Source organism: Oxyura jamaicensis, chromosome 4, assembly GCF_011077185.1.
Source record: "Oxyura jamaicensis isolate SHBP4307 breed ruddy duck chromosome 4, BPBGC_Ojam_1.0, whole genome shotgun sequence".
Classification (NCBI taxonomy): Eukaryota; Metazoa; Chordata; class Aves; order Anseriformes; family Anatidae; genus Oxyura; species Oxyura jamaicensis.
The window spans coordinates 28952605-28977636 of NC_048896.1; the positions used below are offsets into that span (position 1 = coordinate 28952605).

Genomic DNA, 25032 nt, shown 5'->3' on the forward strand with positions numbered 1-25032 from the left:
GCTACAGCAAAGCATACACTTCATTCTGTCCACAGCAGCTCTGCCCAAAGGCTCATGCACAGTTTTTCTATTTAGGCATGTCTGTGCATTAAAGCGAAACTCCTAGATCTCTTGGTAGTGCACATACTAGTCTTAAAGGCAGCCTTGGATCCTCTAAGACAGAGTAGACAAAACCTTGGTCCTTGAGGTGGAACAATTGCTTCATGCTAAAGTCACAGTCTTAAGCTTAATGTTCTTCAGCAGCATTCATTAGCAACTGCATTGAAATAACTTCATGTTTACATCACAGTAGCATTGTATAAACCAAAAAGATTTGTGGAAAACTGATTACATTCTACTGAATAATACTTTTCCAAAAAAAAAAAAAAAAAAAAAAAAAAAAAAGGCAAAGAAACGTAGAATTATTTTAAAATCAAGGATTCTTCAGGTGAGATAGCTCCCAAGAGCTAGGAGTTAAGTTAGGCCCATACGTGCCAATGACTACTGTAGTGGAAAAGAAGATGAGAAGTAGTTTTGATTTTTATCTTTAAATTCAAGACCCTCATTTAACTAAATCATTATTTTTTTTTTGTAGGATTCTGAAGTGCTTTTCTATTATTGTTTTACTTCTGGTAAAAGATATTGCCAAGAGTAATCTTAAGGATACTGTGGGCCCAATATCACAGTAAGCAAAGGCCAAATAGTCTTTCCTCCACTTTACTGAAGCAGAAAACGGCCTGCTTTCAAAAGGGTGTTATTTTAATTAGGGAAAAAAAAAAAAAAAATCTTCATGTTGACATTATGGATCAATTCTTCCATGGGCTGTTGCCCTTCTGTACTCACACTGCTTTCATTAGAAGAGTTGTCCAAAACCAAGTGGCCAAAACTCTGAGCCAAATCGGAAAAAACTTCAAATGAACGTGTATAGAGGCTTGCTCTGGGTAAATTTTTAGGCAGCTCACTTTCACAGAAATACAATGTAACTGTCATTTCTGGTTCTAGTATTATGACTTTATACCTCATTTTTTGATAGCAGACCAAATCCAAATTAAATTCATAGGCAGTTTCATGGAACATGGGATGATAAAAAAGTCCTACTAATTTTAGATGTAGTGTTTTTCTTTTTATACTGCTTTAATCACTAAAATACTTAATGCATGTTTGAAGTAGTGAAAAGGTATATTGCATTGAAACTTACTGAATACTGTTACAACCAAAATGGCTTCTGTACAGAGGAATATATAAACCAATTTGTCTCATCAAATGCAGGCTACAACGTTCATGTAAGTAGGAGGTGCTATGTATGCTACATAAATTACGGTTATACAACAGGAGATTACTGTTGTTTGCGCTTATTTTTGCATTAAACTTTAAATGCTCCAGTAATCAATGTACATTTATGCTGGCCATACATGGCAACGTAAGACTATCTTTCAACCCACCAAGAAGGAAATGAGGTAACACAGGACAAGCTGATAAAGTGCCGTAGATGAATATTACAGAATCACAGAATGGTTGAGATTGTAAGGGACCACTAGAGTTCTTCTGGTCTAACCCTCCTGCTCAGTCACAGACACCTACAGCAGGTTGCTCAGGACCATGTCCCAGCAGACAAAAGATGGCTTTTGAAGATCTCCAAGGGCATAGACTTCACAACCTCTCCAGGCAACCCATTCCCGTGCTCAGTCATCCACACAGAAAATAAGTGTTTTCTGGCCTTTAAACAGAACCTCTTGTGGTCCAGTTTGTGTTCATTGCCTCATGTCTCATCACTGGACGATGCTTCAAATAGCCAGACTCAGTCCTCTTTGCACCCTCCCTTGAGGCATTTATAGGCAGTGATAAGATCTCACCTGAGCCTCCACTTCTCCAGATTTGTTGTGGTTTAACCCGGCCGGCAGCTAAACGCCACACAGCCGTTTGCTCACCCTCCCCCCTCCCTCTCTGGGATGGGGGAGAGAAACGGGAAAGTGAAGCCTGTGAGTTGAGATAAAGACAGTTTATTAAGATAGAAAATAATAATAATAATATGTACAAACAAGTGATGCACAATGCAATTGCTCACCACCCGCTGACCGATGCCCAGCCCAACCCCGAGCAGCCGGCCCCCCACCCTGGCTAGCCCCCCCTATATATTGTTCAGCATGACGTCAGATGGTATGGAATACCCCTTTGGCCAGTTTGGGTCAGCTGTCCTGGGTCTGTCCCCTCCCAGCTCTTGCTGCACCCCCAGCCTGCCCGCTGGCAGGACAGAGTGAGAAGCTGAAAAGTCCTTGGCTTAGTGTAAGCACTGCTCTGCAGCAATTAAAACATCAGCATGTTATCAGCACTCTTCTCATCCTAATCCAAAACATAGCACCCTACCAGCTACTAGGGGGAAAAATAACTGTCCTAACTGAAACCAGGACAAGATTGAACAGTCCCAGATCTTTCAGCCTGTCACAGGAGAGGTGCTCCATTCCCTGATATATCTTTTATATATATATATATATACACATATATACATATATATATGTATATATACATGTATATATATATATATCAGGGCCACAAAGATATGTATCATAGAACACGAGAAGAAAAACAAGTTCTACTACATATATACACAAACACACGTGTCTTTCTTTATATAAGCTAATAATATTCAGTGTATATATTTATTTCGGTATTATCTGAGGACACTCCAGATTTGAGTAGACAAAAAGAAGGAAGAGAGATTTCCAAGAAGCAGTATTTTAGTATACTGAATTATCACTAAGGGACAGGATGGGCATTCCATTATCTTCCCCCACATTCTGAGCTCCTAAAACTCCAGGTACTACCATAATTACTGAAAAGTAATGTATTTCCTTACAATATAGTGTTATTTTTCTCCAAAAATAAAAATAAAAATCTGCAGATGGGTTTTAGCTGCACAATTCCCATTGACATTAATGGGAGTAATTTGCCTAGAACTCCTATTCGTTTTTTAAAATTTCAGAGATGGTTTTTAAGTGTAATTTTCTAAAGTGTAATTTTCTAAAAACCACATAATGTGTTGTTACATTTTATTATTCAGCCTGTCTGAGGTTCATTGAGATCTTATCTTTCCTCTTTGCAGAATTTTATCTATATAAAAGAAAATCTACAGGAAGAATGACAATTAGGGAGTATAGACATGTCAGCATCAACATCAATTACCTTCTTACAATCCAGGAATGCAAGTAGTATTTAGTCTGTGTGAGGACATAATTATGGGTAAAATACTGGTATATCTACCAGTATTGATTAAAACCAATGTGCTGAGGATTTTCTAGTAATAATATGTTGTTTTTACCGTTCATCTCACAAGGACAGATAAGATAGCATTACAAAGGAAAAGAGAAGATCATGATACGAGTATTAATCAGCTGCATCTGCCCTTTTGTAAAGTGTTCAACTATATATTTTAGGAACACATTCATTTTACCAGAGATTTGATGAAAGGTTGATAAAAATGGGTACTTCATTGCCCATTTAGGAAACTAGAATGCAGAATTAATATTTTTCTTTTTATTATTGAATCTTCAAAAATTCAAGATTAGCTCAATATACGATTGTTGCATTTCAACTATTTTTTTCTAAAATGAAATATAAAGTAGAGCCATATATGCTATTATATAGCAACAACTCATTACTGTCCCCCTACTGTGAAGTAGGCAATGTATTGTAAAGCTATAGTTATTTTCTCTTGGAGTTATTGTTGATAGGAAGTAACTTTAAATATATATATATATACACACACACATATGCAGAGGGCTGCAATAACTATTCAGAAAACACCTTAAGTTCTAATCTAGTTGATAAGAGTGTATTTTTAATTATATTTCCTTATTAATTAAAAAGTAGTAAATCTTCCCTGCCCCCAACCTATTACTGATACTAGTAGGCATGGCTAAAATAGGGTTTGTTTTTAATAATAGACTATAAGTAATCTGTCTTCCAAAGATTTCCTTGTATCAATTTAAAATTTCTGTCAGTTCCTCGGTCTTTTCATTATCCTCCATTTTAGTGACTTCTTAATAGCAGCTGTTGTGTTTCTAAGTCAGAAATCTGCCAAGCTGCCAGACAGTTCCATGGTCGAATTCGTGATCCTTCCTGGTAACTTCCATATTGGCTACTAGCTTCTTTGTTCGTTTCTGAGAGGTTGCATATATTTAATCTAAATAGAGGAGACTTGTTAACTCTGAACAGGTATATTATCAAAATTATTGCATGGAGAAAATAAATGAGTACCAAACAAAAGACTTTCATTGCATCTTATCTTCTGAAGTATATATCAGGAAGCAGTAACTGGAAAGAGAGGACAGATGCATCAGAGCGATAAATCTGTTCTTTGGTTTATTATTAATAATGAACCATCAAGAGAAATGATTTGAAAATATTAAGGCATGGAATGTGTTTGAAGACTTAGTAATTTTTATTTCTTTATTTTTAATGGCATGCTTTACTCATGTTACAATTATAGCAGGAAGGAAATTATGTAGAGATAAATGGGAGAACTTTACAAGGAAAACCAGATTAGTTAATGCAGAGCTTTCTCAGACCTTTAGAAATAAAATTAAAAAAAAAAAAAATCAATTGCAATGGGGTTGGTCTTTCACAAGTTTTAGGATCAGTTTGCTGTACTACAGTAATTAAAGTAATACACTTTAAAGGTCTTGTTTATCCAGTAGAATTTTCTCATGTAAAAAGCAATGCTGAAAATCAAATGATTTAACACGAAAATAATGCTAGATAAACTAACAAAATTGAATGTATTCTGTTAAAATAATGCAATATTAGTTATGTATTACAATTAATAGCATTTCTGTGAACCACTCTAGAGAATGGAAGATTGTGCTGATGCCTCAGAGAAGTGGTAGGTCTTATTTCTCCTTTGAAATTACACTGTAAATTATAGGTTGTTCATTCGAGGTTACAAACCCATAATTATACGTTATGCATTAAACAAATGACCGATAATTTTGTTTTGGTTTGTTTTTATGGGAAGAGGTGAAGTATAAGGAATAAGCTTGTTAAATTTTTATCATTTTAATTTAATACTTTTTTTTTTCCTATGTCCTTAGTAGGAGAGTTCAAGTGCAAAACAAGTTTTTTGATAGAATTAACAATGAACATTAAACAGATGTGACTGATATCATGTGATGGCTAAAGAAATAGTTAATGCTGCTATACTTAATTTGGGAAATATGAACAGTCTGTACTGATATTTAACAAGCTACATTAAATGCAAACTTCGAAATACTGAAGAGCTAAAGAGACAGTTCAAGTGAAACAATTTTCACTTGCTCATTTCCTGGGTCACTTTCAACAAGGTCAAATAGTAACACTTTTTAATTATTAAAGTTTGCGAGATCTTTGTTTTAAATTTTGTATTTAAGGCTTTAACCTTCTATGTTCTTAAAAGTATCTAAGCATAGCCACATCAATGCATAACAATCAAAGTAGGCATAATTAAGACATCTTTTAATTAAGGTCTCATTAGACTCTCCATTTTCTTTGTGTGTCAGGCCTGAATAGAGCTACAAAAACCATTGAAGTTTTTAATGGGCACGTTAACATTTGTCCTCATTATTTGAAAGCCAAATAAAACCACTGTGGAATTTGTTTGTTTTTAATGAAAATCCAATCTGAAACTGAAAAATATCAAATTCTCCTATTTTTTGGTTGAAAGGAATTGAGCATGGTGATGGATGTAGTACTCATTCAATAAGTTATCATGGAAGGAGTTTTGAGAAACAAATAGAATGCCCTGAACTTGGACTACTTTAGTGATTCCAACAGTAAATACAGAAAGGGAAAAAACAACAACAACAAAAAAAAACTAAAAATAACATGTCATGCGTATAGTAATCTAGGCAGAACTGGAAGCATCCCAGTGTAAGCACAGCCTACTTGAGCAACAATAATCTACAGGGTAAGAGGACAGAAGCTTGTAAGATATTTTTAATTGATACTTTGGTTTGTGAAAAAATGGAGCTAAGTCACAGACAGTTACAAAAATCACAAAGGAAAGACTGCTGAAGAAAACTCAATCAAATAAACCTAGTATATCTAAGCATATGCTTGTTTCTTCCTGTGGTTCCTTTGCAAAGCCTTCAAATGAAAAATTTAAAGCCAATCTGGAAAATAAATGCTGAAGAATTATCTTACATATTGTAATAAGAAATACTTTTACTGCAAGATAATAAAAGCCATATTTCACATGAAATGCAGATGGATTGCTTAACTTGAATTTCTTGGTAGCATGAGATCAGAACAATTCATACAGCAAAAAAAAAGCTATAGTATCATTTAATCAGCTATGGTTTTATCCAAAGTATAGCAGATTTGTGCTCATGCTGCACATACATTTTCAGTAAAATTTTTATAGTTCAAGACCACTATGATGGTTAAACTGATCAAAGAGTTGGATCTGAATATATAATTAGGGGAAACTGGTTTTCTGTGGATATGTATTATTGCATCTCTAATGTGAAATGACTTGTAAAAAAATACGAATTTGTGAACCATATTTTTAGCAAGGATAGCATGTAAAATAATGATAATGCTATATGGTTATATGATAATGGTTAACGATATAAGAATTAATGTTAAATAGTAGTATGCATCCATAAATAAGTTGGCTTTTTATATTTATCTTTGCAAGCAAATTACTAAAAATTGGAAAGTTTTATATACCATTTTGCCATGACAGGGAAACTGATCATGCTATATAATGGTATCTACCTTGAATTTTTCAGAATACTGGATGCTACTAGAAAAGGGCACAAAAAAGGAAAGTCCCTAGAGTCTGAAACTAGATAAATTTGATGGAGAAAGAAAGATCTTCAGAGGAAAGTAAAATATGTTTTTAAAGAATGGATCTCTGTGTTTTGTTATGTCACTGATTAATCTCCTAAGCATACAGGCCCTCTCCTCTGTCTTCATTTTTACAATAAAATACTCTTGAGCCAGAACCCTGAAAAATCACTCTTTTATGAGATCTTATTAAAGCTCTCTATTTCACAGAAAGTATTCTTTCCTCAATTCAACTTTTGTTCTCTGCATTGATTCAGTACTCCTGAATCAATACTACTACATGAAGAAGCTATTTTCTGGTACTCTGGAATTCTCCACCTCATCATTACTTACACTTGGACTAATACAGCCATAGTCCTGTTTACCATTTGATCACAAGTGATTTCTGCCACCTATGGAGGCAGAGTAAGTGAAAATTAGGGTGGAACTGGATTCATTATCCCTAATAGGATCAGACACTCGCAACAAGCATGCTCTTATTTTAATTATGAAGTGGGATCTTATAACTGTGAAGTTATCATTCAGGTCAGGTTCATATTCTGTTAATAATAGAACAGACAGTCCATCAATAAAGTGTTTTCAAAGACCACCAGAAAAGCATTGCAGAGTTTCCACCAATCTGACTGTTATTTTTCCGGATTGCTTCACAACACATTTCATATTAAACGATACAGAGTCCTACTGCTAGTAGGACTTAACAACAAAAAATGCAAGATGCAACACGATAAAAGATTTCTGTAGAATATTAAACATGTTACAATAGTTACAAAAATTTGGATGGAGGCAAAAGGACAACTAATGAATGAATCAAAGACAAAAGAAACATTTAAGAAATAGTCATGAAGTTTCAAGAGCTGAGATAATATTTGTATTTGCTAAAAACACAAGAAAAAGACTTGGAGCAAAATCCAAACATTTCAAATTTTCAAATGAAGATAAAATAGTTCCTGTCTGGAGTAAATGATTATCTGAAGGCTTCTGTTTGTTTTGTTTTCCAAGGATGAAACACATCCATACATGAAAATAAACTTTAAAAAATATTTTTTCAAAAAACAATGAAGACAATTTAACCTGCGAAGAAAAAAGTGCTAAAGTCAGTGAGGCACATTCCTAGTATTGAAATTTGATATTTTTTTCTGAACTTATTTTTCTGTCACACAGAGTGAAAGTTTTAGAGAGGTTTAAGAATATAGATACTGAAAAGATAGACAGATATATAGTCAACTTAGATGTACTTAGTCAATTTTACTGGAGCCAGTTTAAAAGGTGTTGTTTCACATGATTCTTAAGAACAGGTGATTCTTAATTTAGAATATATCACCTTACAGATGCATAGTATACTAGTGGTTAAAGCAATTTTTAAAATGCACAATTCACCTCATTTAAAAACAGAATTTAACTAGCTAATTAGAATCAGAAAAGTGAAAATGAACCATAAACTAAGTAGACAATTATTTAATTTAAAAAATAAGTCAGAGTTTTACATCCCAGTTTGCCAGCAAACCAGTAAAGCTGATCGCGCTTGTCACTGTTATATACCATGTTCATTTTATATTTTTATATTGATTTTTGCATATTATTTTCCACATTATAACCACTGTGTATCCTGCAGGGCATGACTTTCACTTTAATGAACTATGACGATAAAGGTTAATAAAGATAAAAGCTTATATGTATCATCATCTCCTAGGTTATGAAATTAGTCATTAAATCCTTGGGAAAAATGACTGAGAAGAAAAAGTGGAAAAGAATAAAGTTTGGCTGATAGAAAAAATGTTAGAAAGGTGTGGAAAAGAGCTGGACCTCATAAATCTCTGTGGCTATATCTGCTTCAAGTATCTGGCCTCTTGGATCTTAGAAATCCAAGCAGCACGAAGTTGAGCAGGAGACAAGCATCTCAAATTTTACGTACAAAATATCTCTTCGCATTTTGTTTTGCTGTGGTGGGAATTAGTGATGATAATTTGACATTGTAATATAATATGAAAAAATATAATCGTGAAGAATCTGAAATTGTAGCTGTTAACAGCATGACATAGATTGTGTATAACGCTATTGTCTAGTTAGTGGCTAATCAGAAATTCTCCTCCTAGATAGCAATGTGCTAAGTCCAAGTTGAATACTGTAATGTAATTAAATCACCTCCATGTACCACTACTTTATATTTCATTCTTTGCTTCCAAGTTGACACATGAAATTAAAAAGGCAACGTTAATTAAAAGCTAGATGATACATGTGTATCTCTTCATCCCTTAAAATAATTGGGTGAGATTAATCATTTCCACAGTGGTGATTTTCAGTATCAGGAACACAAAGGAAAGTACAGCAAGGATACAATGGTAAAGATGTACCTTTTCTCCCCTGCTAACCCCCATAGACTTCTTGACTTAAAGTTTACAGCTAGATGTTGCTATTGAGTTAGCAACAGAAGGAATCATCAGCAGATGGCTAGAAAAAAAGAATTTCATGCCTGCATTAATTCTAGGTTTTGACATCCCTTTCTCCCCCCACAGGGAAAGACTATTTAGAAGAAGTAATGTAGAAGAAATTTTACAGAGAGATTTTATAAGCAATCTTCCTATGACTTTTTAAAAATATATTTTGAGTATGTACTGAGAGGTAACAAAAATGTTTAATTGATAGCTTATTAATATTCCATGATCATAATGAGATTTTTTTCTTAAATAGCCATGCCTTCTGGATGCTAGTGCCACAGGTAGAAGTAGATTAGAATGCAAGACATATTCAATCCTGGGAAAAGCAACATTTTAAAAAAGAAACACAGAAAAAAAAAACAGTTCCTTAAGACTTCTAACTGTGGTTGGATAAATAATTGGGGGGTGGGGAGCAAGTCTTGTTACTTAGATTAAATCCTGGAATTTCCATAGGACATAGATACTACATTCAGGGAGCCTCAGGAGGAAGAGAATTCTCTTATTACCTTAGAGCTGGGAGCCACATTGACATGCTCAAGAAGAACTCTGCTCTCAGTCTTCAGAATTCACTGCTGCATCTTACTGCAAAGGATTTCCCCACTACCTGCCCCCCCCCCTCTAGGACAGAGGATTTTAAAGGATCAAGTTTTATGACTTCTCAGAGAGCCTGCAGGCAAACAGCATTTCCAGATAAGCACTGTGAACTATAAACCTCCAGTTGTCTGGGGACTAGACCACACAAGAAAAGCTCAGATTATTTTTGAATCCTCAAGTACTACTTTCTGCCTATATCTTTCTTCGCCTGCCTGTATTTCACAGGTGCTTCACTGTAATGCAGAATACACTATTAATTGTGGGAGAGTATTTTATAATTCTTGGGCAAAAAACTTAAGTGTAGAAAATGTATTCTATGCTTTGTGATTATACACTTAAACTTGTCTTTAATAAACCAGGGGAGTGTGCTTATGACATTACATGTTTTTTCTCTTATTTTATTTCATTTCATTTCAAAGTCATTACTGCCTGAAGACCTCTACACGCTGGACCTGATTCTGTTCTTACTCAGGCCTCCATTAATGAGAATCAGTGTTGAACTGGATAATGTAACAGCAAACAGTGAGTGTAAGACAGGAGGGAGAGAGAAAGGGGAAAGAGGCAAGCTGTTCACAGCAAGATTAATAGAAATATCTTAATCCAGAGAAATAACACAGAAAACACTGATTGCTGTGCATCTGACCCTGATCCCATTAACACTTCAGCAAAACAAGGTCAACACTGGAAATAGTTTTAATGAATACAGGAAGCTCAGTTGTTAAAATGTGCCCACCGAAGGGGTTAAAAACAAAGCATGTCTCTATCCACCTGCTCAGCTGGAAAAAAAAGCTCTGTTCTGACTGAAGCTCCCTCCCTGCCAGACACAGGCTGAATTCCAAATTGCCTCATTTCTTTCCTCCCTCCATTACCCTGATACACCTGAGCTTTGCTCCTCCTTCCCCTGCCCACCCTCCCGAGCCAGTGGTTCCACTTTATTAGGTATTATAACCCTGGCTGTCCTGAATATAGTGGTCTTAATACCACAAAATCAGAATTAAGCCTGACTAAAAGGTATTCAGGTGATGATGACTAAATTAGCAATCTTCACTGTCTCGAGACTGAAAATTATTCCCTACCTGTAATGATATAATATACAATGAGGCATTGTCGTTAATACTACATATTCTCCTCCTTCCCCAATAACCTACCTGTCTTCACCTGGCTTGCAGAGGAGAACTGTGTGTGCATGTGTTAGATATGCAGACTTGGCATGCTCTGCAATATACATATGAATGTACAGAATATATCCCACATTTCTCAGTCTCTGGAAATGGATCAGAAGCTGGCAGTCAATGTTCTTCTGTTGGCTGCCTTCTTCCTGTTTGTACCTGGAAATCTCACAGCATACATTTTTTTTCACTGAAAATATTGCATAAACATTGCTCTCTCTGTCAGAGCCATGCAAATCAGAAGAATAAAATTCATTAGGATGCTAGAAATACTTTCTAACGATTTCAGGTGGGAATCTAAGTATTAACAAATTGCTTACAATATCCTCAGCAGCAACGCAAGCAGACTCCCAAATGGAAAGTCCCTTACAAACTTTTTCAGTGTTTTGACTAATGAAGAGCCAACGATTAACTGGCACAACAAGAAATGCACATGCAATTGAGACACAGCCTAATATTTTTCAGTGTCACTACATAAGGGTAAGCCATAGCAGTTTGAAGATGACTAGAAATAAAATTTTCAGGAATGTTTTATAATAGTCTTTCTGCACTCCAAGCAAATTACGATAGATTACACTACAGAAGAGGCAGAATTGAACCAATGTCTACTTGTTCAGAAAAATAAAATAAAATCTATAATCTACTCCCAGCCTGACCAGTCCTGCTGTTCTTGAGCCCCAGTTCGACTTCCAAGAAAGAGACATCTGGTGGTCACCTCGTCCAACTCACCCTTTCTGTATGCATAAAGGATTTCCCTAATTCCAAAGTCTTTTTCTTATGCATTCAGACCATAATTCATTTAGACTAAATGTCTACTTGTAATTTCTATGCAAAAGGAGACAAATTTGTTCATAAACAACAAAAAAAAAACTTTATGATATGGATGCCTGCTATCAACGTGAACATGATTATTTTTTTCAAGATAATACCCAAATATTAACTTGACAGATAAACAACAAGATTGTTTTTCCCTGCAGTCTGCCATTTGGAGTTGCTGTGGTTGGAATACCATCCAAGTCAAATAAATTCCCCTTTACAAGAGCAAGAGTGATTACTCATCTTTTTTAATCTGCACACTCTTAAACTTGTATACATACTGCTTGATCAAAGCAAATATGACTCTGCTGATATTCATTATCATCTTCTATTTGTAATAAGTGTTCTACTTGCATAACAATCTAGTATTTGAAATATTAAATGCTTGATTGAAACAGAAAGTCTCCCTTACAATATTATCTACATATTTGGAATGTGTGTCTGTGCCAGAAGTGGTTTTAAAAATTGACTTTAGAACAGTTCTGCATTCGTCATTGTTGTATACTAAAATGCATCCCTAATACCAAAAGTAGAACTATACTAAACATTTTTTTCATCTAGACATATTGTCTCAGAATAAATAAATACATGCCCATATTTTCTTTGCTTTTCAGAATACACTTTTATCTCATGTTTTTACTATTTTTCCTCTTCTTTTATATTCACCTCTATCATTTCTTTCCTCTAAGGTTTATTTTCTTTTAAAAACACAAAACCTACGTACAGAACATCATTTGCTTTTTCTGTATGTATGCTTATTTTCCATTTTGTATGTTTTTTCGAAATATGCATAACAAAGTAACATGAAATTAAAGAGAAAATATAGACATACATACATCAATGACACAGAGATGTGTTCACATTCATATATGTGAATGTGTGTATTATCTACCCCATAATTAAATTTGTAATGCTTATTACAGCCTATTTCACGTAGTATACGAGAGTTATCAGAGGATTAGAAGTATTATTAAGGAACACCAATATACTATTAGTTCCACATATAATATAATATTGATTTCACAGACTATCTGAGAAATTATGTGCACCATACCTCATCCACCGCCCTTGATTCTTTTCACAATATTCATTGGGGGGGGGGGGGTGCGGGTTGTACATATAATTTCTCTCTCCCACAGCTCATTCCATAGATAAACTACTGGTTTCTCATTTCTTCTAGACTTCTCTGATTTTGCAAAATACTCAGTGTAAACACCTGTGTGCCTATATGGTTAAGCACACAACACATCAGGCCCCAGAGTTAAGGGGCTGTTGTATTCTGACAGAACAACATTGCCCTAGAGGAAACAAAATAATATAATAAAATATAAATTTTTGCATTTTATTGTCCATCTGTTAGAAACTTTCTATATGTTACATACACAGTAGGCAATAATGGGCTAATAGGCAAATATTAGCTCAAAAATCTTGTTTGAGCAGAACTCTCAATGGCTTCAGTTATGAGTTCCTCCTCCTTACATGCTGAGATAGAATCACATGATCCATTATATTGGACCATTTTTGCAAACCTAGGTCCAAGAGGAAATATCTTCGTATTTTATGAAATATATTGAGAAATTAAACTAGACAGATTTTGAAACATTAGTAGAAACTAACATTTATAGCTTCTATCAATAATTTGGACTTTCTAGTTGAAAAACCCAGATTCAGAAGAAGGAGGAAAAGGTTTTTTTATGATCTTCGTTGTCCTGATCGCAGGCCTTGGAGTTTCCCAGATGTTGGGTCTCATGCTAAGCAGAAACTAAAGAGTTCACCAGATCTATGCTAGCTTCAGGCAGCCTATGGAGATTTGACAGCCCTGTTCCTTTCCTGTTGCTTTACAAAACCACTACAGTAGTTTCCCTTTTAACTGCTAGAAGAAGACCAGGATGTTTTAGGGGAGAACTGTTCTGGGAGTCCTTGATTCATGACAAAGGTGTAGCAGGTGGGCAAAATTTGAATAGCATACAATGCTTGTAGCTGAGAAACCACTGCAGGAAACACTTGCATTATGCCACAGGTCAAATTTAGTACTGTGAACATCTACCTCATGGAGACAAGTTTTTTTGATAACCTCACCACTCTGCTTCTTTGACAGGCAGTCCTCTTGGTGCTGCCTGGTCTGAAATCCAGTGGGTACTGGGACAAGTCATTGCCTTAAGAAGATGCAGTCACTTTGGAAGACAACTTCTCCTGTCTCTCTGAAAGTGTTTGTAGATGTACATAATCTCTAGCTTGTTAAACTAGAATAGAGCTAATCTCACTATCTTTGAAAGGTTTCTGGGCTTCCAAATCCAAACAGCTCCTGTTCACTGGTCAAAGCAAGTCTATATTTCCACAGAGTTTTACTGAAAAAGTTAATTCCTAAACACCACTCCAATAAATATAAACAAGACAAGGTTGACATATAATTTAACTTTTGACCATGAAGCCCGAGTCAGAAGTGCTAGAGAATAATCAGTACCTTGTGGCGTAGTCTTACTAGGGGCTGATAAGGCCTAAAGTTGTATCCTTCTTTGGCTGGCCACCCGTCTGCTCCCAACAAAATGCATCCAAGAAGTATAACAGCTGACCACCACATAAACATCTTTACAGGTCTGTTCCTGTCAAAATAAAATGTAAAAGTTCAGTGACAGACTGAAATATTATTTTGACACAACTCATTTTCTTACGAGTACGGGTATATGAGACATCAATTGAGACAAACAACCATGGAAAAGCCTCAGAAAAGGCAGGCCATAATAGAAGAGCATTGGTTAAAAAATAAATAAATAAATAAATAAACAATTTTTCTCAAATGAAGCAATAAAAATGATCGTCAATGACAAGGTCAGCTTTTTCTTGTAAATACAGGCTTCTCTGGTGCACCGTTTGCATCCTGACAGGTATTAGTATAAAATACCTATCATATATCTATTATTAATATATTTATCTTACCAGACTGAAGTCTAAACTGTAATCAAAGCTCTGTATTTTCTGCCAAATATTCTGAAGGGATTTTAAAATGGCATTATTGAAACTATATATATTCTATAGTGTGTCAGCATTATAAGAATATTCCCAGCCTATCAAGCAAACTCCCCAAATTCTTGTCCCAGAATTCAGTGCAATCAGGTGCAAAATTCAAGGTAGAGCATTTGAAAAACTTTTATTTGATTGGTTTTGATTTGGGTTGCTCCTGTTTCAGAAATCTACAAATCATGTTGCATAGGATCTGAGCAGGAAAAGCACTGCCATGATAAATCCACCACTGCTCTATAACTCATCAGAAACAAACCCCAAAAAGAAAATGAGATTTCAAACAACCATGAGGTCATAGGACACTTTAGACAACTGCATAAAATACATTTGTATAGTGCTAATGACATTTAGTGAATTATGTTTGTCTTCAGAAGTACTCGTTAAAAATGCTGGTGTTGGTATAGCTTCATTCACACATCTGGCTTCATACCTGACTATCGCTATGTTAGGAGTAGCAAGAAAAATATTGTCATCCTAGAGGAGACTTAGCAATAATTCTTAACAGATATTTCACAATACTGCAATATAGCGTCTTCCGTTGTGAGTACAGACGGGGTTCAACAGTTACTGTTATTTGCATAAACAGTGGCACCTTGTTGAAATCTAGAACACTAAAAATCACACAATTTCAAGAAACCTATGCAACTTCATTATGGTGCACTGAAAACAGAAATAAATACTATCTACATCCATTTTTTCTTCTTATATAAAGCTTAAAATTGCAGACTGCTTCAACGAACTTGTGGTGGTTGTACTCGGGTGGGCAGCTGAGGTCCACCAGAACCGGTCTCTCACTGCCCCTCTTCAAAGAGGAGCAGGGAGACAATACGATGAAAAGGGCTCAAGGGTTGAGATAAGGACAAGGAGATTGCGCAGTAATTATTGTGACGGGCAAAACAGACTCAGCATAGGGAGACAGTAAGATTTATTGCCTATTACTAACAGGATAGAGAAGTGAGAAAACAAAGGAAAGAAACTAAAAGTACCTTCCCCCTCAATCCACACTCTTCCATCTCCTCCCCCGGAGCGGCGCAGGGGAATGGGGGTTATGGTCAGTCTATAGCGCTTCTTCACCGCCGCTCATTCTCAGTCACTCTCATCCCCTGTGCCTCTAATGCACTTATCTTGCCAATGTAGAAATATGTACAAATAACATAGAAATAAGTACAAAAAGTCCAAAGAGTGCTGTGAAAACCCAGTGTGTGTACAGAACATTTAAGACCTGCCTTTCTATTTCCTTTTGCATAGGAAGTCAGCAGAGCATAAAATGTGAACAAATTGGGGACCACTTATCCTGTATCATTTACAGCCATGCTCCTGGCAAACCTCTTACACGAACTGTGATTCTGACTTTTATCATTCTTCATATAGCATAGCCCTCACAGCCACCTGAAGGCAGAGACCACGTAGAATTAATTCCCACAGAGATATCACTGGTATTAAATGGACTCTAGCCTTACCTGTACTCACAGTCTCACTAATGGGGTCCTGCACGAGTCTGCTGTCGTCTTTGGGGGCTAGTCAACCAAACTTCATTAAACCAGTATCAGTTTCTGCCTCATTCCAGATGACTTTACCAGCCCACCTAGCTGTCATTCACTCCTAACTCAACCTCAGGCTTAAGATTAGTATACAATACTATCTTGACACCACCTACCTTTTATTTCACCAAAAACAATCTCAGTCTGGGACTCCCTATTAACAAAATTTAAGATTTCTCCTTAGTTATAATTGCCTTTCTTACTCAAAGTTCTCACTTAAGTCACATTTCCAACTCTTCTAATGTAGAGGTATCTCTCATAGATCTCTTGCAGGGTAAGCCAAGCAGCGAATGATTTGAAACAGACAACATGCTCTAATGCAGACAGATGTTTTATATAAATAAGTTAAAGCTTGGTCTCTTACAGCTGCTCAGCATCTCAATATTAAAGTGACAATAAGAAGTGGACACAGTATAAATGTTCTGTTTCTTCTGGGGTTCCCTTCATTTCCAAAACAGAACTGCTAATCAGTTATTCCATGGTTATTACAACAAATCTAGCTGATTACAACTGACTTGAAACACTGGAAGAGATTATGTCAGAACTCAAGTGTGTTGTGGAATGCCATTTTCCTTCACTGCCTCTGTGTTAGTTCTCAGTATCACTGTTCCTGGAACACTAAGTCCATTACAGTAAAAAAAAAATAAAAATAAAAAAATCCTGAACCTTGACTTTTAATCTGGAAGAAAGCACCTCTTTATTTGTGTTTACTGAAGTCTTGAAAAAAGTTTGTTGTTAACTTTCAAGGCCAGAATCAGATTAGTTCAGCAGTTATGCATGCTAACACTAGCTATGCACAGTTGAACCTTTGTCCCTTTCATGCACTCTTGGTATATCTCTCTGTGAAATGAAAATTAGGTTGGCGAACAGTCATTTCACAGAAGATGGTGAGGGCAGCCACATTCCACCACTCCCATCTAAACTGCATACATTTCAGCCTCATGTGATGTAAAAGAATAGAGGCCTTATAGTTTTTGAAAATTGTTTGACCCTGAAACGCTTCTCCTTTGTACTTGTCCGAAAAAAAAAAAAAAAAAAAGGAAAATTATTACATGCTCCATCTCTGACTTCATTGCCTGTTACTTGGATGAACACTTAAAGTGTAAATTAAAGAAGCCACCTTTTAAGATGGGCTCCATCTAAAATCCCAGCTGTATGTTGGGTGTCTGCAGTTTTTTTTTTTTTTTTTTTTTCAGAAATAAAACCCCATTGTTTTCAAAGTATCATAATTTTTCTATTGAACTTGCACAACATAAATGATTACTTCTTCCTTAAAATATACTACCAAAAACACAGATCTCCTTAAAATAGTTATTCTTATTTCAACAACTACAAAAAAAAAAAAAAAAAAAAAAAAAACCCTTTAAAAATACATTTTTTTGGGTTTGTATTAAATAATTAAATTTAGCATGAGTTTTAAAAGCCTTATGAAGAGAAAGAAAGACAATGTCACCTCTACATACTCATACTCAAAATAACTGAATCCTTAGTTCCATTTGGGACTGTCACATAAATGGTAAGTATAGAATTTTTATACATTCTTTTTAATGGTTATACTATCAAACAATCATAGAAATATCCTTGCAAAATGGTATTTTGTTTTAAAAGGATGCTTATTTCATGCCCCCCTTGGGGCTAAGTGGCATATTTATGAACCCAAATTTGCATTACTGATCTAGATCTTGTTTACTCACTGATTATAACGTGACATTTCACTGTTTGAATAACTTCTGTATTTTAATTTCATGAATTACATATTTGCATAGTAGTTATCTTTGAGGTTTTATTATTATTATTATTATATAACCACTTTTATTTTTGAGTAAAAGCTTCTCTGTTTCAGATAATGATGGATATCTTCTGCCTTAAGCTCTCGGAAATCTTTCAACAGATCAAAACAACTAAGTATATAAATTAATACACTTCGCATACTTTTAAGTGCAAAGGATATTACATAAAATATCTTTCTAAAGTACTGGAGGTAAATGGGCGTAAGCAATTTCAGTGTCAAACATGATTGATGTATCAAATGTTACAATCAACACCATGCAAAACTTTGTCTCATAGGAAATTACTGAAAATCAAAGATTCTAAGCATTAACAAGATGGATTTTAAGATTTTTTTAAAAAGATAAGAGTTCGACAAATATAGCTCTTGTAGACCTCTTGAGTACAAGTGACTTTGTATTTTGTATTTTTCTGCTATCACTGTTTGGGAGAGTGGAAAAAAAGTTCTACTTTCATTTCCCAGATAGTACATGTATTTCTAAGCTATTTCTAAGGCCTTGCATAAATTAGATGTAGTTCCACCCCATATTTTCACCACTCAATTGCTTAGAAGTTCTTTATTCTGTATGTTTATTTTACTTTTCCACTACTTTACCAGGAGCTGCCATCAAGCAGCTACTAATCAAAACGTACCTTATATTTTCAGAAAACTTGCTCTAAGACTTCCCTTGCACTACGCATTGATGTGAAGCTGTAAAGAGAGGCAAATAATTTTTAAATAACTACTTGTTAATAAATTGGTAACCAATGGTAGATGATTAAACTGTAAATACAGAAACAGGGAGAGAAGGGACTTGTTAGAATATTCCCTTGAGTATGTTTACTGCCTAAGCTAGAAATTGCAACTAGCAATTTTGTTTAATATTCATGGATGGACTTTAGCTTCTTAATTTTGTCTGCTTCTTTTTATAAATTTGTATGTATATTTATTTTCATATGATTATGTGGGTGTGAAGAGTGTTGCTTCTTTATATTCACATAACCATGTCTGGAAGTCTGATGAGTTCATTTACTTACTACATCTTCAAACAGAGGCCAATTTGTACCTCTGGGTTTTCCAGTTTCTCCCTCTGTACACTCCTGTTTGTATTACACATTTCTACGTAATGTAACCGGAGCCTAATACCATATTGAAGACAGGAATGCGCCATACATTTATATAATAGTACACTTTATTTTGTCTTTAAATACTCCTTTCCTAATAATTCTAATATTCTACTATATTTTTGAATGTATAAATTTATAATATAAAATATTATATTTTCATAATTTATAATTCTATTTACATAATAAACTACATCTATTTAAAACATAATACAAGCTACACATAAACTATATAGAGAAATGTAAAATACTCTACTATATGTTTTACTATATGTAAATGATTTGTTTGCCACTAAATACTGACCTGAAATTCTCAGACAGCTATTAACAGTTGCCATTACCTGCTATACCCTATAAATGCAAATAGACAATTTACAGCTACTCATTGCATGTAAATTATTAGGGTGTTTTCTTTTTTCTCAGGTGCGTTATTTCTCTAATTAACCATGAGTTTTGCCTTCCGTTTCATCATTAAACTGATCAGTATCATGGGATCCTCCTGTGCTGTTCTCCATCAGCCTGAGATTTGTCTTAAAAGCTGAGGAGGGATAAATTGAAGAGTGTGGAACAGATAATGGTTATTCCTTATTTCTAACTGTACAGTAAGTTCTTTAGTTTCAATTTTAGATTTGCTTTTCTGAATCTCAGAAAGCTGTCATTTTACTTTTTAACCCATTTCCAGAGCATTCATGAATCTGATGCAAACTGCAGTTTTCTTGTTACTAACTTCTCTCCATTTCAGTTACTTCTAAAAATTTTTGATAAATTATCATCTACAAGAGGATTCTTTTTATCCTATGACAAATTTGCTTCTTAAAACCCTTAGGTAAGGAACACTTCTGGAATAGCTGTACCTTCTGAAGTGGCAGATGGATGGCAGCCACCTTAGAGCATTGCACTTGCCTCATTCAGATAAGGAAATAAAGACCTTATTATGGTCAATCCTTTAGCAAAGTAACCTGTATATGCTCCATGTGATCTGTACTTTGTGTTACTGTTTTATCATCGTCCTTCCATAGAATTTCCAAAACAACTGTTATATTGAAAACCTCTTTATAACAGTATTTACTCATGTTTTCAGTTTGCAACCATTCATACAAAAATACGTGGTTGTGATTTAGCTATCTTATGAGGGTTTGTTCTTTAAGATGACTCTCACATCCGGGGGAAACCAGAATTGCAAAGAAGAAAAAGTTAATCACAGCATTTTAGTGAAACTTATAAATCATAGATATGAAATACTTTCTTTTATTAAAGAAAACTTGGCTTTGTAAAACAACTGCACACACTCTTGATTAAAAATGTGCTAATTGAATACATTTGCCACAAAGCAATCACACACAATTTAGTCTGTGCAGTAAGGCAACTGGTCCTGATCTTCTAGCCTTGAAACTTTCCAACTGTCTCAAGTGGTTTATGCTACAATATAGTTAAATCGTTATCATGATATCATAAATCAAGTTAGTTAAATCACTATTTTACTTAGCATAAAGGACACCGTACCACAAAATTATGTATTAACTCTTTACTTAGCTTAGGATATTGATTTTGCAGAGTTAAACTGCTGCTTGTATTTCCAATTATGATAAACTGATGCTGAATAATCTTCAATATTTTTATTGCACTCAAACCGTCAAATAGCATTAAAAAAATGGATAGAATTCAAACACATATCTGAACTCTGAGGCAGATGGCCATATAAACTCAATATCCAATCTCTTTGAACTTTAGCAATTTCATTACTAGCAATTTCAATGTACATTCTCCTGTAAGCTTTATATTAAAATCAATTAAAGTATTACACACAATAAGTAAAAAGGAAAGTGGCTTTGAAAATATGTCTTTTTTACTCAGATCCTAAGCCACCAGCAACACCAACCTTTGTAGGGTGGGGAAAAATACTGCTTATCTATTGTTATTTCTGTGAAAGGGTGTGTAAATTAGCAGTGTACCAATTCACTATTTTTTCACTGATTTAAAAAATAAATAAAAACACAAAACCAAACAAAAAAAAAAAAAAAGGAAATAAAACTACAGGAAAAGTTCACCAAATTGCCACAGTTATCACTGCTAATGAGCTGTCTCAGTTGAAGACAATTCCTTTCAATTCTTGGGAAAAAGCAACATGAATGCGTCTCCCTTTTCTCTTCTGCTAATGATTTTCACCCTTCTACTTTTCAATATTTTGTGGAAAACAAATAAAATCCCAGTTCTGACACCTTTCTTATGAATATCGAATCATGATTAATGTATCATAGAATAATGTATTTCAAAGTTTATTGTGCTCTCTAAATCTTCCTAGTACTCCATTGGTAATGTTAAATTTTGTTCTTTGCTTGATTCTTCATTTGGAATTGATGTACTGGAAGAGATACTGCTATGGTGAGAGTTTAGCAAATATATACTAAGCACTATTATTTCCCTATATATTATATTATAATATATATATATATTATAATATATATATATATTAATATTATTATATTATTTCCCTATATTTCCCTATGCTGTAAGCTTTGCAAACAGAGACTGAAAAAATATCATACCATGTGATAATGTATATATAATAACATATAAAACATGTAATTAATGAAAGCTGACTTAAATGAGAGTTTATATGATGAGTAAAAATATATACCTAAATATGAGAATGCCATACTTAAAAATATGTGTACACTTAAAATTAAGAATTTTTCCCCTTTCAAAGAACTTGTTTCCAAAATTCCTCATCTATTGTGCTGCTGTTCTGTGTTACTAAAAGGTGACTAGCTAGGGATATGCAACATTCACAACAGAGACAAAAATACAGCCATTGTATCCAAATAAACTGTTTTATTCAACTTAATAAATCTACAAAGTGTAATAAATGAAATTTTAAATATCGCCTAGATCAATGCATTCCTAATACCTTTAAGAGAGAGGACACATTAGAAATTAACCTGCCTTTATTTAAAAGGTCATTTTTAACATATCAAGGAGTATTACTCTATACCCTCAGGATACATCAGTCTTTGTCTTTCACACACTAGGCAAAAAGGGGACAAAAAAGAAAGACTATAATCTGTAGTCTATAATATGCCTATTCTCTATAGATAAGGAAAAGAAGGTAAGTTCTATGATCATATTCAGCGTTATTAATAGGTTTCTAATATAGAGTAATAAATATAAACCATGCTTCATTGCCTGTGACTTTGAGCGCTTCATTGTACATACTGATGGATACGCATCCCTGTCATGAAGAACATGCAGCTACCCTTCTTAAGCTATTTTCACCTACCATTATGCTTTTGTGGCAGAGATGCATTGGCAAACAATGTAATTTTTATATAAATTATATATATAAATATAGATATAGACTACTGTAGTATTATTTATATACTACAATAATATATAAATAATAGGGATCACACTTTGAACAAGTAGCAGCAGTTTTAGCTAAAAGCACATCTTCTCCCATTAGGCCGAGTCCCGTTACTACCCCCACAGACTAGTGCCCCCACATCTTCACCCACAGCCTCCTTTCTCAAAAACTTCACAACAAACAAGGCATCTGAGCACGCCGCACTGCCACACCAAACCCAGGGTTCTTAGAAAGCAGTCACGGCACCAGACTCCCTCTGTGAACACAGCCATAATCTGTACCTAGCCAAGTCTGTCCTCCAGGATGCTTTGTGGGAAGCAGATCAGTAGCAGAGCAGCAGCTGCCACCCCTGGGCCTTACTACCAGCTCTCACCGGAGCACACCTCAATCTGGCACCCACCGCTTCTCCTCCAGAAGCAGCAGCCACGCTCTGAACCAGGCTCTGAAGCAGTGAGCTCACCTCAACTACCTGCAGCAGGCCTGGGGCTCACAGCAGTGAAAGGCAGCGCTGCCACGGCAGCCAATGTGCATCTATGTACTGATCTGTTCTGTCTCTCATCTGCTACTTCAGGCAGCCACGGTCACTGACCGTGCAGGCACACCCTCTTCATCCTTCACCCCCGGAAAAACGCTGGCACAGTCCCTGCGGAGCAGCCAGAAGGCTGCTGACAGTTCATGTGCTGGAACACACAGGAGGACAACATTTTTGTTGTTAAATCTCATGAAAAGCATTCAACATGCTGGACAAATCCTGCCTTCTGCTGACTCCTGTCGATCTCTTCCTTACTTTTCCCGATTTAAACTGCAAAACTATCATGCTGCCCAAGTGGAAGGTGGAGTGCAGACCCTCTCACTTCTGGTCTTGTACTATCACACTTGGTAAATACATGAAATGTGTCAGGGCTCTGAGATGTATCCCCCCAGAGCACTCCGTGGTGAGCAGCCAGCACAAGCGCAAGGCTTTCCGTGCCTTTTGCTGTTGCTGTCTCTCTGCCTTCATGCTGCTTTCACTGCCAGATGCTGGTGGGTGAGGGCAGGAGCTCAGGCATTGAGCATCTGTGGGAAGATGTGAGTGGGAGGCAACTGCCCAGGGCTGACACCCTTTCTGGAAGAACTTGGAATGGAACCAAAAAGCTTATAGGCAGCTGTTGCGAACCCAGAAACAAACTTGTTTACTTGTGTGCCTGGTGCATTTCTGAAAGGCCCCAAACACTTGGAAAGCGGACGCAGCAAGGATCTCTTTGGAGCAGTCCTCAGGAGCAATAGAACAGCAAGGTAGACTTGGGTAAGTGGGTTACTAGAACACTGAAACAGTATATTACACATAGCAGTACACACAGCAACATGAACACTGAGAATGAAAGAAGCAGCTTCAATTTATTAGATGAAATCTTTGCTGCTAATTTCATGCTCTGGTTTACTATTATAATTTTAAGTATATTTATTTATTGAAAGGCTGACACCAGATTTCATAGTGTTAGTGACCCATGTTTAAATGGATTACAATGAAATGAGAAATAGCAAATTTAAACCTTTCTCATTGTGTTCTTAACACAACCTCACAGCTACAATCTCACAATTTATTATAGAAAGCAGAACAAAATGAAGGAACTATGTTTCACGTATCTCAGAGGACCTTTTTCTAATAGAACTGAGTTGCGCCTGGTGATCTAATTTTTTTCCTAACTCTTTAGGATCAATCTCAGGAAACTGGTACATTTACCACCACTGATGTATATAAGAGCCCGTTTGTGGAAGTTATACTGTCATCAAGGCAGTCTCTTTCTTCCCTCATTTAGAAAGCTTATTACTCCTGGTTATTCACTATCCTAGAGGACTAATGTATCCTAGAGGACATCATGGTAGACTCTGAACCAAGTTCAGCTGCTTTATGTTATGAAATCAGAAATTTAAAATCTTCCAGCTATGAACTCAGATATATATTTTGGTACTGTCAATATTTTACAAAACTTTGCCATAAGCTCCCTGCCTCTTAAACACAGACAAGCAAGTAACACAACAAGAATGTATTAGGTTAAAAAGAAATTGTGTTCAGTAAATGCTTCTCTCCTTTTTTTTTTTTTTTTATCTGATACTTAATTCTTTAAAAGCCATTAGTGTTTATAAACTCTGCATCCACATAAATTTTTAGGAATTTTATGTTACTTCAATTTAACGTTAGAACATGAAACAGGAATCCTGCATCTTTCAACACAAAATCCTTTCTGGGAATGGCTGAACTTGTGTCAAGGATTGTTTTAACAGGACAAGAATATAGGCAGAGGGTGTTTACTCTCACCACAGTATGAATGCACCCTTGAGTGATTGAGAGGAGTATACACAGCAGCAGAAACACTGATAGGGAATACTAAGTCATCAAACTGCAAAGAGAAAAGATGCAC

At 35.3% G+C, this 25032-nt stretch overlaps 1 protein-coding gene across 3 annotated transcripts in view; it reads right to left on the reverse strand.

The window, feature by feature from the left end:
* FSTL5 (follistatin like 5) overlaps nt 1-25032 on the reverse strand; it is a 348242-nt gene that overhangs the window by 235240 nt on the left and 87970 nt on the right. For all 3 annotated transcript variants that reach the window (XM_035323584.1, XM_035323585.1, XM_035323583.1), the window contains exon 2: nt 14280-14418. In XM_035323584.1, coding sequence (XP_035179475.1) covers nt 14280-14402 — 123 coding nt within the window. In that variant the 5' untranslated portion in view covers nt 14403-14418. The remainder of the gene's footprint in view (nt 1-14279; nt 14419-25032) is intronic.